This window comes from Exophiala viscosa (genome assembly GCF_022695815.1).
Source record: "Exophiala viscosa unplaced genomic scaffold EDD37scaffold_1, whole genome shotgun sequence".
Taxonomy (NCBI): domain Eukaryota; kingdom Fungi; phylum Ascomycota; class Eurotiomycetes; order Chaetothyriales; family Herpotrichiellaceae; genus Exophiala; species Exophiala viscosa.
This window is the reverse complement of record NW_026944353.1, coordinates 4,630,796-4,644,649: the sequence shown is the minus strand read 5'-3', so window position 1 is coordinate 4,644,649 and position 13,854 is coordinate 4,630,796. Positions and strand designations below refer to the sequence as shown.

Below are 13,854 nucleotides of genomic sequence, written 5' to 3'. Positions count from 1 at the left end.
AACGGCGACTTATCACGCCACTGTTCTTTTGCTGTTACGATATTTACCATTTGTTACGCCGATTCCTGCTGCGGCAATTGTGTCAGTACCGTCATTCAAAACCAGTCTCCTGTTTGAAAGGTCTGGATCGATCGGACTGGTGGAGCCTAGACTTCGCCAATGTTACGAATATTGGTATTGGTGTTACTGCACGTGAGCAGAATACCGAGTTTGACTATTCCCATTGGCTCTTTCGATCCTCGCTTCGGTCTGGGCAATACGACACCCATGCCGCGTGGTGTGACATTGCACTTCCTTACTCACCCTCCCAAAAGTTTGAAGGTGCCGGACATCCTCTGCCGAATTTCCCAATCTTCGAAACCCTCGATCACCTTACAACTACAGACTTTATCCCCACAACACACCTTCCAACCTCAACATCGTGGCCTGACATTCCTTCTTCCTCGATACCGCCAAAACCCCAGGACAGCAAATCCTCTTCCACTTTGACTTTCTAGCGTCTCGCCTGCTCACCTCGAAGCCTGAGAGCAGTAATTCACGCACTGTCGTTGGCAGAGACCCTCCGAAGCACCGCTTTCAGAGGTTGAAACAACCAATCGACACGACAGAAACCTACCGGCCAAAAACAGACCCCAGAGAAGGCTTTGAAACAATGCCTTTCCGAAATCTTTATCGGCAGCTGTCTGCCTCTCATGACTTTCAAAACCAGCAGACCTTCCAACGTCACTCTCAACTAGCAATCGTTGATCCCGACTCACTCGATTACACCGGGTGGCATGAGATGGACTTCACCCAAATGCCCCTCACCTCACCCATGGCAAACTCCAGCCCTCAGCAAGCTCAGGGTCAGAAGTACTCGTCCAATATGGATACCGATGTAGACCCTATGGCCTATCTAAGGTCACGAGGGCAGAACTCCACTGGCACAGTGGTCAGCCCTGCTTCCCAGCAGCAGCAACAATCTCCCCTCTCAGGAGATGTGTATTCTACTGGACCCTTCTCCTACTCTCAGCTTCTCAACATGGACACCGATCTCACGTCGATGGATAGCAGCTCACGCACCGATGGTGACTCGAACATGACGAGTGCTCTGTCTGTCACCGATTCTCTCAATACCTCACCTCCTCTCAGCACGCTCGACCCCATCGCCATCTCCTTCTCAAAGCAAGACCCTGCAGAGAAGCTGTGCCCCCTAATAGCAGGACAAGTCGACTCTTGTCAACCGTCAAGATGCGGCCCCGATGCTCCATGCATGAACTTCACCACTCTCCCTCCCATCGAGGAATGCACATCCGTTCCATGCATAACCCATGAGACATCTCCCAATGAAACCATGATCACCAGCGACAGCGTCTCGGTATCACTACATCAAAGACCAAGCGCGGGCTCAAGGTCCAAGACCGCGCCTTCAGCCGTTCACCGCTCCCCATCTACCTCGAACGACCAAGCCCAGTCCGTACCTCTACCTTCTCGACGATCACGAGCAGCTCCCGCCACTGCAGCACGCAAACAAGCAAGCAAGGCGAAGCTCACTAAGACCGAGACCACAGGCAGTATTGCTTCGGACGACGAAGAAGATGACGACCAATCTGGGGATAAATCTACGGCTCCTTCCAAAACCGACGCCAAACAACGCGCCAAGCAAGCTCACTCCCTGGTCGAGCGCAAATATCGCGAAAATTTGAACGCGAAGATCGCACAGTTGCACGTCACCCTGCAGTCGACGCACTACGGTCCCAAGAATGGCGAAGAAGACGAGGAGGAGGCGCCGGCACCAGTGCCAGCGAACAAAGTGCGCAAGAGCGATGTCCTGACCGAGGCCATGAACTACGTCAACCAGACGGAAGTCGAGATGCGCCACATGGACAACGAAATCCAAAGATTAAGTGACCGTGTGAGGGCACTCGAGAAATTGGTCCGATGTGAGGACTGCAGCCTGCTGAAGCAGATGGTCCATATGCAGGTGCAGCCCGTGTGATTCGGCGGACGAAGCTATATTTTTTTGTTGAATAATCCGGGCGACTTGTCAAGCCCTGTACATTTTGATGTGTGTGCGGAGCGACTCGCGGCGTCAAGCTTCGCTGCGACACCCTCGAAGGCGTTTGTGTATTGGAGTATGAAACCTGGGTAAGCCCGGCACAGCACAGCTGTTGCGTCTTGTGGCAGGAGTTCTGTTTCACTGGAGGGCGCTTGATTGACCAACTTGCGAGTCAATATGATCTATGGCTAGGGCGGTACCTCGATGCATGGTGTGGAGGAATAAAGATCTGGAAAAGCTCATTACAGACGAGTGGCGTTGAAATACGAATCTGAAATTAAAAGTATCCTGTGAGGAATCCAGGGTACTTCCTTTTTCACAAACTCAAAAGATCTTCCGCTCTTCTTCACTTTGCGTAAGTCTAAGCTTAAGCCCGCCACGGTACGTGGTTGTGAGGATGCTCATTGTTGTCGTCGGTATCCGACCTGTAAAATGCTGATCGTCCTCTTTCCCAGGAGGAAACTTTCTCGTGTCCCTTTCATGTCGCTTTTCGTCCAAAGTGGCTGCAGCCGCATTCCCTGTTCATACCTGCCTCAGTGCCCATGACATTACTTCGTATCACCTCTCTACTCGATCTCAATCTTGATCCCTCCGCCTCTCATCTCCGCCTCATCTTCAATACTCCGCTTCGGCAGATCAACCCTCAACAACCCACCCTCAAGTCTGGCCTTGAGCTCCTTCATCTCCACATCTTCAGGTAAAGTGAACGTCCGTCTCCACGGCCCGACTTTCCGTTCAGACAGGAGCACCGAAGGCAGCGCATCGGCCATCAATTGCGCCTCCACGGTCTCTCGGGAAGGTTGGCGCTCGAGTGGACCACCGTCGTCTTCGACTTTCTGTTCAAAAGTTCGTTAGCACATGCTGTCCAGGTAGTGCGGGAGTTATGCTCACCTTGAAGCGTCCTGACTCAATGATCCATCCATCTCCACTTGCGCCCTCCCAGATTCGTCTGCCCTCGTCGCTGTCCAGCAGTCCTATGTTCGCTGGCCGTTTGACTTCGCCTTGGACGAGCAAAGTGTGCGGCGTGAGCCATTGGATTAAGATGCTTTCTTTGTCCGTGACGCCGGGCGTTTCGATCTCAATATGGTAAGACCTGAGAGTCTCGCGGATGTCGGTTGGTGGTGACCAGATGCCCGCGGGTTTGGGAGCGGAAATGCTTGCTGGGGCGTGGGGGCCGAGGTAGTGCGTTTTCAAGGTCATCTCGTGTAATGAGACGCGTGGGAACTGGAAGTGTGTTGGGTGGTCGTGCGGTTGGACTGGTTCATGGTGTGTGGTTGTTGTGGGTTGATTTGCACCGCTTTCCTCGACGAGGCGGATCACGTAGTTTGATGGGATGGCGTAGGGGAGACCTGACATTTTAATGGTGTTGGCGATATTGAGGTAGTCGAGTGTTTGATTGTTCTGGTAGGACTAAAAAGTCGTGTGCTTAGTGCTTTGTTGATGTGAGGTTGATTCAAGCCGGGGTAACGTTTGCGACTCGATGGAATATATACTCTCGAAGCAGGGGAGGGTTTTACCTTATCCACGAAAACAAAGCCAGAGCAACGTCACAGTCTGGGCTGCAGCTCGTTGCATCGACAAGACTGCAAACCCAACTGTCACGGACGAACTCACTAAGATGCTCATAACACGTGCGTGCTGGAGTGAGGACAGTGGATGGGTGCTCGTGATTGGGTGCGCTGGTATCTTACCCCTTGAGGCATATTGAAGGCCAATGCAAGTATCATGAGATGATCGGCTGAGTAACAACTTGTTTAGTATTTTCTGGGGTTGTTGGCGGAGTGGACAGGCGAGAGCCGGATACGGACAGGGGGAAAGGCAGTGATTGGGTCCAACGGAAGTCACAGAATAGAAGTGTGCCAGAGGGTTATCCTGTAATCAGTGTTGATGAGCCATATTGCTCGACCCATCTCCTGATTGAGCCCTTATTGGATAGGAACGTTGGGACAGGGCTGGAGGAACAGCCGTGAGTGCCGGAAAGGCTTGGGGATGATATCTTTTGGGCGTTGGACACGTACTCCCACGTACGGTGCAGAAGCCGAGAACGTCGATCATGGGTCCTGAGGTAGGAAGTTCATCGCTGCTGAATTAGCTGCAAGGAATGATCCCTTGGAGGGGTGCCTGCGATTGTGCGGATCAGTCAGGCACGCAGAGCTGCTGCTTGGCATCTTGATGGCATTGGTGCCTAGAACAACTCGTCTGATGGCGGAGTCCTCTGAGATGAGGGAAGGACTCAAGGGTGTGTGGTTGATGATTGTCAGAAGTGGTGTGATGGTTTCTGAAAAGACTCAATGAAAAAGTCTAGATGCTCAGTTTTTGGTGGGTATTTTACCGAAGCCTAGTAGCCCCACCGGTCATCAGTAGGCTATGTTTGGACGCTTGGGGAAGCCCTGTCACGCCTAAGTTTTAGGGCTCCGGTGAGTGGCAATTTAGGGCTGTTAGGCGGTATCGTCGCTTACTAAGAGGAGTACGTTATTTAGACTTGGTATCAGTACGACATCGATATACCAATTGAGTATTCAAGAGGTGTTCTTCATTCAGAGAATAACGGAGGCCGCGTTACCGGACCTTAGCTCGCAGTATCGCTCAATGTTACCAAAGTCCGTCACATATGAACGAGGTGGATTAATGAAGTAAGATTGCTTCGTTGAGGTCGATATCGCAATTTGCCAAAGGGCAATATACATATTCCAGAGAAATACGGAGCAAACGCTCTAAGCAGATGTGCCTGCACCGTTTTCATACCCAGCACATCATCGCATAGTACAATCCCGTGATCCATGCATGGTATATCCCAAAATCCAAACGCCAGCACATATGCCTCGTTGCAGCACCTTTGTGTCCGTATCATGTTTCGTCATCACTCATTAATACTAGTAGCTCGAGACGCAGTCATCAGAGTCTGGGCTGCGAGCCTCCATATCGGCCACCATCTCATCGTGCATGATTTCCGAGACTTTGTTTGCAGCTTCTTTCTCGAGGCTCGCTCTTTTCTCCAGAATGATACCTGGCTCTTCAATCAGACCGTATCTCTCGCTCAAGTTCTCTGTTGGTGTGACGACTTCGCAATGACAGTTGTGCTGAAAGCCTGAATTGTGCTTGGTGGTCATTTGAGTTGGAGAGTGCGTGCCATCGCTGTGTGTCTGCGAGACGACGTTGCCCGGACAAAGACCCGAGTGTCTTCTTGTATGGTTGCGTACAGTCACCCGAGGAGGCATCTCAGTCGGCATCTGGATGTCGGGGCAGAAGTTGTCCCATGATTCTTCGTCGTCTCCGCTGTGGTTGTGATTGTGATGCGAGTGACTTCGGGTCAGAGATAGGTCTTGAAATGAGCCGCGCTTCATATGGCAGCACGAGCAATGTTGTGATTGAGTGTTGTGGCTCGAGGATAGCCTCCTTAGTTGTGGATGCATGTGCACGTCGGATTGACCTGGGAAGAGTGTTAGGATTGGACTGTAATCCAGATTGGAAACAAGGCACTTACTAGGAGATCTGGGTGTTTCTGGAGGAGAGCATGTGCAATTCGTGGCCTTTTCTCTGGTTGGGAGGCCGTTTTTGAACATGGTATCGAATTGGTCGTATTGCACCATTTGGGTATAGGTGGTTGTTTGGTAGTGGGAGATGATTGTTGGAGGGCTTTATAGTCCTTGAATGTGTTTGGCTTGGTGATATGGGTAGAGGAGTAGTAGTTTTTCCAGCGTCTTCAAGGACAATTTATGCATCTGAGGATTACCATACCAAGAGCGGGATAAGGAGGCGGCATTCTCGTGGCACATCATCAATTACGAGATCTCCCTCCAAGAGTGTTTCCGCTCCGCTGGCAAACTCCCCTACCTCAACCGAGAGGAAAGCTTACTGTCAGTGGATGATTGAGCAGTGGTGTGATACAAGGGGCGAGCAGTGTGCGGGAAGGACTGCCGGTACAGGTGACGGGCAGTTGAACCGAAGTTCAGGGCGGAAAATTGTCGTTCTGTGGGGAGCCGTAAGGCTCTGATTTCAGGGTGCAAGTTGACTGGAAGTGATTTGACGGTCATGGGTTGGGGCCCAGGGACCTGCGGTGGCTGCCGATGGCCCAGGCGAGAGGCTACTAGGCATCAACACGCCACGGCGGAGTGATTTAGGCCACCTAGGCACTGTCACTCCACTCGCAGGGTAACAAATTGGCTCACTTCATACCGTTACCTCAGCGCCCGAACCTTGACCCCTCCGCCTCCTGTCCTTGCAATACACAACGCCATCCATAAAAAATGTCCCAACCCAGAGCAAACACACCCGTAACCCAACACGCAAGGGATTCCGACTCAGATCATTTGCACATTGTTCATCTTTCCAGACGGTATGAGAAAGTTCATTCAGGTCCAGTATCCCAAGAAAAATCGGAATCGGAAAGGTCTTCTGAAGATTCTTCCATCCCCGCAGGGATCATATTCCTCAACGATCGAAACGCATCGCTCTCCCTTGCTCTTGGTCGTCGGGTGCCCATGCTCATCTCCCTCTCGGTGGGATCGTTGCGGCCAGCGGAGCCGTCACCTGACAACGATAGCCTGCACTGAGAAGTGAAGGTTCCTCCAACGTATCTGCTTCGGACTGGACAGGTAACAAGCAATTTGAAGACAGGACCATATTCATACTCGTGCAAGATGTCTTGAAGTTCTCTGATCATGAGCCGGCAGTCTTCAGCCCACTCATGTTTTTCGAAGCAATCGATGCTGTCAATTATGCAGAATAGCACCGTGTCTGCCGGAAGCTGCTTGACGACGTTTGCAAAGCAATCGCACAGCATCTGAAGACTATGTGACTCCAACTGCTCACGGTGTCGACGAGAGAATGCGAAACTCAGATCTACCTGGTCGTCGAACAATCGTAGAACCTGGCAGATCAGACTTCTCATCATACCTTGCGGTCCTTGTAGCGAATCTTTCGACGAAGTGTGACGCCTGCAGAAATGGTGTATCGATATGGCCGGCGCTTTGCCTTCAAGGCACTCAATGACCAAGCAACTCATCAATGACAACGAAGCGAAGCGTCCGTGAAAGGTCAAAGCAGGGCCACCTTCGATGAACAGGGCACCCGATTCGTCTGCAGAGAGCCATTGCTTGAATCTTGCTCCTTCAATGATGCCTTGAGCGATCTGGGAATCTGACGGGTCCAGTGATTGACACGCTCGATGAATATGTCGGAAATCCTCAATTCGAGTTTCGGCATTGACGTTCAGTATATCGAACATATCAGCCTGCGTTAATCCACTGGCTGCTTTCTGGAGACTTTTAATCTGTCTCTTCAACCGACGGATGTCTCTACCATCCTTTTCCCTCCCTGGAAAGAGAGTAAGCGACGTGGCTCTCAGCACGGACATCTGAGTCCATCAGACTTACACTCGGCGGTTTTCAACGCGAGTTCCATTGCTCGCGCAGCCTGTTCTTTCGCTTGTTGCACATCACTCAATGTCTTAACCTTGCTGTGAACAGCTTGTTGTACGCCGTGAAGGTCGTCAATCTTGACATGGGTTGTCCGCTGTGCAGCGTGAACATCTTCCATCTTGACATTAAATGTCTTGATATCCTCAGTGACAGAGGTTAACTGAACGTCAGTATGCGTCGTAACGACTGCCACCTTGTTGACGATGGTCTGCACATTCTCAGCAGTCTTTTGGCCAGTGACGATCGCGTTGTCACGCAGAACGGAGGCTCGCTCTTGTAATGCGACGAGCGCTTCATCAAGTGCCTGTACCTTTTCTTTGAAATGCTTGTTGTACAGTTGCCCACGCGCCAAAGCACGAGCCTGTTTACCTTGAGATTCGTCAGCCGCATGACATGAGAAGCAGCAACAACAACCGCAGATTACCAACAGGATGTTGCTTCAGCCATTCCGCTGCTCCTTCGATCGCCCCGAGTATTGCCAGGTATAGCTCCTCAGCCTTCTCATACAGCGCCGGATCTGGATAAAACGTTTCTACCGAGTGTTCGGCTTGCACGATGATACGGGGTATCTGCAAGAGCGTATCTAGGACTTTCTCACGACCTTTGTTGATATTGGAAGCGGCCTATCAACAATGTTAGCAAATTCCATACCCGTATGTCACGCACAACTTACCTCAAAGATGAGTTTCAGGCCTCCGCATATTATCGAGGTATAGAACCCATTTGGTATGAGCCTCAGAAAGGGCACCATGGACTCAGATTGGGCCCCTATGAGTCTGCCCACTTGTCGCAGCCTTGACTGTCCGGCCTCGAGGTATGTAGCTTCTGCATCTTTCACTAGTCGCATCACCTCGTCCCAGGAATGGGTTCCACCGAGATCTAAAGGCCTGGCTTTGGAGTCTTTTGTCGAGTATTGATATCTTTTCATCATTTCGAGAAACTGCTCGGCGTGCGAATGTGTCGAGGGGCTTCATGAGCTTAGCCCTTTACTTGAGAAGAAATGACTCCAGCATCCGAGCCGGTGTGCTCAGGGCAATTGTGGCAACCTACTTGAAAATGTTCTGTTTTGGAGCCGCGGCTCGTTGTCGCAAATACCTATCTTCCAGGTCATCACTGGAACGGATTCTCCTGCCTTCCTTCTCCCGGGCAAATTTTGGGTTTTCAGAAACCTCTCCAGCTTGCACAACAGTGGCAGATCCATCACTCGAAACGCTCCGATTCTCATGTTCCAGGTCAATGATTGCGGAATCATCTGCACGCTCCATGGTATGAAACTGATGCTCGCGGAAAAGGGCTGAACTGCAATGACCTCCCTCGCTGACTTTGTGCGTATTGCCTAGGAAAGACGTGGCCGAGAGCCGAAAAGGCAAGAGCAGGTGCGAGAACGACCAGGAGGGCTAACGGAGAGATCGACGAACGGGGACCCTTCCAGACGCAACCATCCCAAGTCATCACTGCCGCCGAGAATTCAACCTGGCGCTGGAAAGGAAAGAGGTATCTCGGGCCTATCAATACTCAAGCAATTCGGGGCGCGACTGACTTGCCGCGTCATGTACTGGAGGTAATCTGGCGTGCGTTCTTGCGTCTTCACGCACTGCAGGGCGCAGTGATCATTTCGTGTTGACGGCCAGCTGTCTGGCCTGATCAGATTGTGCCGCATACGAAAGTACGGCCTAGCGCGGTCAAGGGTGCTGATAAGAGGAAGGACTAAGGGCGCGGGACGGCCCAATATGCATGAAGGCGACACATGTGTGGACGGGTCGCATATGTGGTCGGTTGCCTGTTCTAACTTCATTCGGAAATCCGGCTGCGGGCTGTCCAATGCCAAAAGGTTCGAGACTGATCTCAGCCTCACAGGTGTGCAGCACCCACGGTTTTGGGCACCATACTCCGTACAGAATTGCTCCTTTCACTGCAAGTCGAGACCAGTCCGTCACTTAAAAAATGGTTGCCTGGCAAGTAGCCTCACTTGATTGCATCTTCCAGCTTTATTGGCTAGAATGCCTGAAATCCAACACTACTTTTGGTCCGGTGTGTGTCGGTTCTCCGTCTCAGTCTTGAGTCCTTGACGCACCCTTCTTCCACCCTCATGGAATCGGCCAATGGATTCCGTGACATGGGGACAGTTGTCTTTGGCTTATGCATCATTCTCGTGGATCCGAATTGAAGAATGGAACCCTGGGTGGTGTTCGCATGCACAAGGCATCCCGAAGGATTGTGGATCGCACCTGAGTATAAGACTGGAAGTGCTGGCAGCCTCATGTAGCCAACCGTTATTGATGGGAGCAAGCAACTCGGCCTTTTTACACCCAGAGCTTCCATCCCGACCCAACTCATAACTACTCTGTACTGGATTCCCTTGGATCAATGCACATACTCATAGGCATCGAAGAACGGGTGATAACCTTCTACAGTCATGGACTTTGACGATTTTGACAATAGGTGGGCTCCTGGTCTCCATGTTGTCAGGGTATATACTAACATGTTACAGCAGTTCTTCTCACGGTGACAAGCGTCATCAGCTTCCTAGACGCAGTGCTCTCTCCACACGTGATAACGAAGAATTTGACGAGAACCTATGGGATCTCGGCGAGCGTGACGCTGCCTCGAACATTGAGTCGGGCAAAAAGCTTGCAGCCACAGATGGGGATGGATCTCTGTTTAGCGCAGTGAGGCATCGGAGAACAAACCCTTCAATCTCGGAGTACTCAGAGATGAAGCAAAGGATTTTGGCACTCGAAAGACAACTAGCATCGTCATCGAACAATGAAGAAGACGGCATGGCTGACAAAGTCAGAGGAGCGGACGCCCAAAATGAATTCGAGGCGATCCTCGAGAACGGCTCCGAAGCTAGTGCCGAGCAGCAAAAGATCATTCCGCAATTATGTGAGAGAACATGGTCTGACTTCATGAATAAGCATACGGGTGAAAAGATCGAATACGCTCTTGAAATCCTGGCAGATGATCCCGAATACTACTATCAGAAAAGTCCTACTGCAAAACCTGATAAAAGGTATGGAGAGTCTCGTGGCGCCGTTGCGGTAGCTGACAGCAAAATCGATCCCAAAACCTCCAAGCTGGCTGATGGAGAGCGTCCCGTTCCTAATCGCATTCGAATAAATTCGACGCTGATCTTGAAGACCTTGAAGAATCTCGATGAGCATATTGACGCTACTGGGCCCATGGTGATGATGCGGCCGTTCAAGTTCCTGGTTCACTACGAGCTTCAGATCAAAGACTCGATCGGGGTGATGGAGCAACAGTTGGATGTTCCTGAAACAAATACTACTTCGAATGGTTCTAGAAATGGAACTTTCTCTGCACCGTTGTCTATGACTCGGGAAGTATTAGGACTGTCCAAGGAGAAAGAAACCCAAGAGGAGACTCTACAGCATATGCGATGTCTCGCAGACTTCATGGACCGATATGTCAAACCGACAGTGTCCCGCGCAGAGGGCACCTCATATGGCAAGATTCAGTTCAAGGATCTTTGGTACATCTTCAAGCCAGGTGTCGACATTCATATACCCTTGAGAGCTCAAGACACTTCTGTCACCGTTGATGCAATGGGGATTACGCCGGAGACTTTTCAAAGCCGGTACAATCGGTTATGGAGAGTGACTGGCACCAGTGGAGGACGGCGAAATCTTTCGGCAGCTCAAACTCGCAATGCCAGCCTCAAGTCAAACGCCTTCAAGGTGGATTGCTACTACATCGACTTTCATGGCAGATACTTTTGCCCAACAGTTCACACCTTTGAGATAGCGCCTTTCAAGGGTGATCGCGACATAGCTTCTCTTGACTTCTATCCTGCACGATATATGGAAATTTCCCAGCAACAGCAGACGCTCGAAGAGCATGTGGAAAAGGGGAAGGTGATATTCGACGCAATGGCACATTCTTTCACGCACTTCTTCTACTCTGGACCCACGTTGATGGTGCATCCTTGCGGCTGCCCAATACGCGATGGTCCCACTATTCAGGAGCATATTGAGAGCGAAGTCATTGTCGACTTCAAAATGGCTCTGCGCAAGCATCCCTCATGGCAGCCACAGCCTGAACTTTGGAAGGATCCTGTAATAGAGCGACGCGAATTGCAGGAAACGTTTCCGGTACAGTACTGGACTGACCACGGAAAAACAAAGCTCGAAAGCACCGAATATGATCAGGTATACAATGACTACTTCATCGACAGAGAGAGATCAACCATCTTCAAAAACAATGAGCAGATCTTCGCACCAGTCCCTATTGGTTGGTCCAGTAACGAGAGCATGATACCGGAGAAGGACATCTTGTTACTTCCCAGCTGCGTTTTTGCATATGTGCTCAGAACTCGGACCTTCGGTAAGCCACCCTGGTGAGAAAGCTTTTCAGCAAGGAGGTCTCTCTCTCATTAGCTTACGTATGTCTCAAGCTCCACTATGGCTCGCGGCTTTACAGCCGATCAAAGCCAAAAGCGAAGGCCTCAATAATCTGCAACTGAAAGATAACACATTCAAAGATACCTTACGAGCTTTGGTGAACACTCACTTCATGCAGAAGCTAACTCAGCATTCGCCGAATTTTGAGTACGACATCGTTCGAGGGAAAGGTAAATCGATGCATGTGTCCCGTGTTGCAATGGTGTAGAGGCTAAGCTGAAAACCAGGGAGAGGACTTGTGATCTTACTTCACGGAGCACCCGGAGTCGGGAAGACGTTCACGGCTGGTATGTCCCTTCAAGTTGACACAGGCACTGACTGAGCTAATCAAACATAGAAAGCGTAGCAGCAGCCATCGGGCAGCCGCTACTCCAGATAACTTGTGGTAAGGAATGCTGTACCAACCTGAAGGCATGATGATGAACTTAATCCCCTCAAAGGTGATCTCGGCCTGAAGCCGAAAGAAGTTGATACGGCTCTGAAGGAGATATTCCACTATGCACAACACTGGAAGTGCGTTCTTCTCCTCGACGAATGTGACATATTTCTCACGCAACGGAACAAAACCGACGTCAAGCGGAACGCCCTCGTATCTGGTGAGTGGATACTGCGGCGAGATTGGCGGCTATGGAGACTGACAGCATAAAGTCTTTCTGAGAGTCTTGGAATTCTACACCGGCGTCTTGTTCCTCACGACGAATCGGGTAGGGGCACTGGACGAAGCAATCAAATCCCGAATCACATGGATCTCATATTACCCACCCTTGAATTGGGATCAAACCAAGGAGATCTGGAAGACGAACATCAAAAGGGTGGAGAAGAGTAACACGAATCTTGACGTGGACAAGAATGGCATAATGAAATATGCCAGACAGCATTTCAAGACTTGCCTGGCGGAGAACGCTGTCTGGAATGGAAGGCGGATCCAAAATGCTTTCAAAGTGGCTATAGCTCTTGCTCATTGGGAGGCGTACAGCAGAGAGGGACACATCCAGACGGAATACCTAGCTGCAGCAGACGATGATGATCGCCGTCGCTCGAACTTATCGGCAACACATTTCAAATCCTATGCGGCGGGAACTCGAGCTTTCGATGCCTACTTCCAGGAGACCACCGGTGTTAATGACGCTGAACGTGCTTTTGACGCTATGGAGAGAGCCGACGATTATGCGCCAGAGGTTGATACTCCTATCGTATCGCCAAGGTACGAAGGGAATCAATTTCCTCCATTCTCCTCACCACACGACGACCTCAGAAGGACCTCATCGGCGAGTCTGGCTCCGCCATCTGCTCAGGGCCGGGGCTCTAGCCCAAATCTACGGCCCCAACTACCTCCCCGCCTGTCGACTAGCCAGTTGCCACAACATCAGCGCTCGCCAGCATTGTCTCGACAGAGTGCTGCTGTTGCCCCTGCCCAGACGCCCAAGCATCGGCGTAGGTCTAGCCAGTTGAATACTCTCACTCCGGTGAGCTCGCCAGTGATGAGGAGGAGGCCGAGTAACGAGCCGAGAGGGGCTCTCGATCACGATTTTGCAAGACAAGCTCAAGTTGAGCATGATGACAGCGAAACTGAAAGTGAAGAGATGGATTATCTTGATGGGAACGAATCGGTTGATGAGAATTCTAGTTCGGACGATTAACGTTCCGGAGTTCAAAGAGAGGATTGATGTTCGAAAAGGTCACTGCAAGTCGAAAAGACAGAGGATTGGTCTACTTTGAAAGTGGTTTGATTAAAGGTACTATCTGAATCTCAATTAAGGAATGCTAGAGATAATCTTTTGACTTTTGAACTGCTTGTGACCAGCCATTTGAGAATTGAGTCTTAGACCTGTGTATACACTGAACAATTACAATCTGCAATTGTGTAGGTTCACTTAATAGTCTGGCGCTACCTCCACTCATTCCCCTGGAATATCCAGCCTTGTAACAACTCAGCTCTGCTTCACCACCTCATCTATTGAGAACCATGACCGAC

At 50.7% G+C, this 13,854-nt stretch overlaps 5 protein-coding genes across 5 annotated transcripts; 2 read left to right on the top strand and 3 right to left on the bottom strand.

Moving 5' to 3' along the window:
- Positions 1–652: 652 nt before the first annotated feature.
- EDD37DRAFT_605087 (uncharacterized protein) lies at positions 653–1,978 on the top strand (the record flags this gene model as incomplete). The annotated part of the gene is made up of 1 exon (XM_062814790.1): positions 653–1,978. The coding sequence occupies one exon, from the start codon at positions 653–655 to the stop codon at positions 1,976–1,978; it is 1,326 nt and encodes a 441-aa protein (XP_062676115.1).
- A 626-nt stretch (positions 1,979–2,604) lies between these two features.
- Positions 2,605–3,394, bottom strand: EDD37DRAFT_645945 (uncharacterized protein; the record flags this gene model as incomplete). The annotated part of the gene is made up of 2 exons (XM_062817687.1): positions 2,605–2,874; positions 2,930–3,394. The coding sequence occupies 2 exons, from the start codon at positions 3,392–3,394 to the stop codon at positions 2,605–2,607; spliced, it is 735 nt and encodes a 244-aa protein (XP_062676114.1).
- Positions 3,395–4,502: 1,108 nt separating this feature from the next.
- Positions 4,503–6,007, bottom strand: EDD37DRAFT_90594 (uncharacterized protein). The gene is made up of 2 exons (XM_062820373.1): positions 5,523–6,007; positions 4,503–5,468 (listed from the first exon to the last, which is right to left on the bottom strand). The coding sequence occupies exons 1-2, from the start codon at positions 5,626–5,628 to the stop codon at positions 4,912–4,914; spliced, it is 663 nt and encodes a 220-aa protein (XP_062676113.1). The 5' UTR covers positions 5,629–6,007; the 3' UTR covers positions 4,503–4,911.
- Positions 6,008–6,386: 379 nt separating this feature from the next.
- On the bottom strand, positions 6,387–8,723 carry EDD37DRAFT_645943 (uncharacterized protein; the record flags this gene model as incomplete). The annotated part of the gene is made up of 5 exons (XM_062817686.1): positions 6,387–7,354; positions 7,414–7,827; positions 7,883–8,081; positions 8,132–8,426; positions 8,509–8,723. 5 exons carry the CDS (start codon positions 8,721–8,723, stop codon positions 6,387–6,389), a joined length of 2,091 nt encoding a protein of 696 aa, XP_062676112.1.
- Positions 8,724–9,874: 1,151 nt separating this feature from the next.
- Positions 9,875–13,519, top strand: EDD37DRAFT_645942 (uncharacterized protein; the record flags this gene model as incomplete). The annotated part of the gene is made up of 7 exons (XM_062817685.1): positions 9,875–9,900; positions 9,950–11,802; positions 11,873–12,049; positions 12,107–12,166; positions 12,217–12,264; positions 12,320–12,475; positions 12,528–13,519. The coding sequence occupies 7 exons, from the start codon at positions 9,875–9,877 to the stop codon at positions 13,517–13,519; spliced, it is 3,312 nt and encodes a 1,103-aa protein (XP_062676111.1).
- Positions 13,520–13,854: the final 335 nt, after the last annotated feature.

Coding starts and splice junctions, on each gene's coding strand:
- EDD37DRAFT_90594 (XM_062820373.1), bottom strand. CDS start 5,628: ATGGTGCAATACGACCAATTCGATACCATGTTCAAAAACGGCCTCCCA. Junction 5,469..5,522: donor AGAAACACCCAGATCTCCTA/GTAAGTGCCTTG, acceptor CACTCTTCCCAG/GTCAATCCGACGTGCACATG.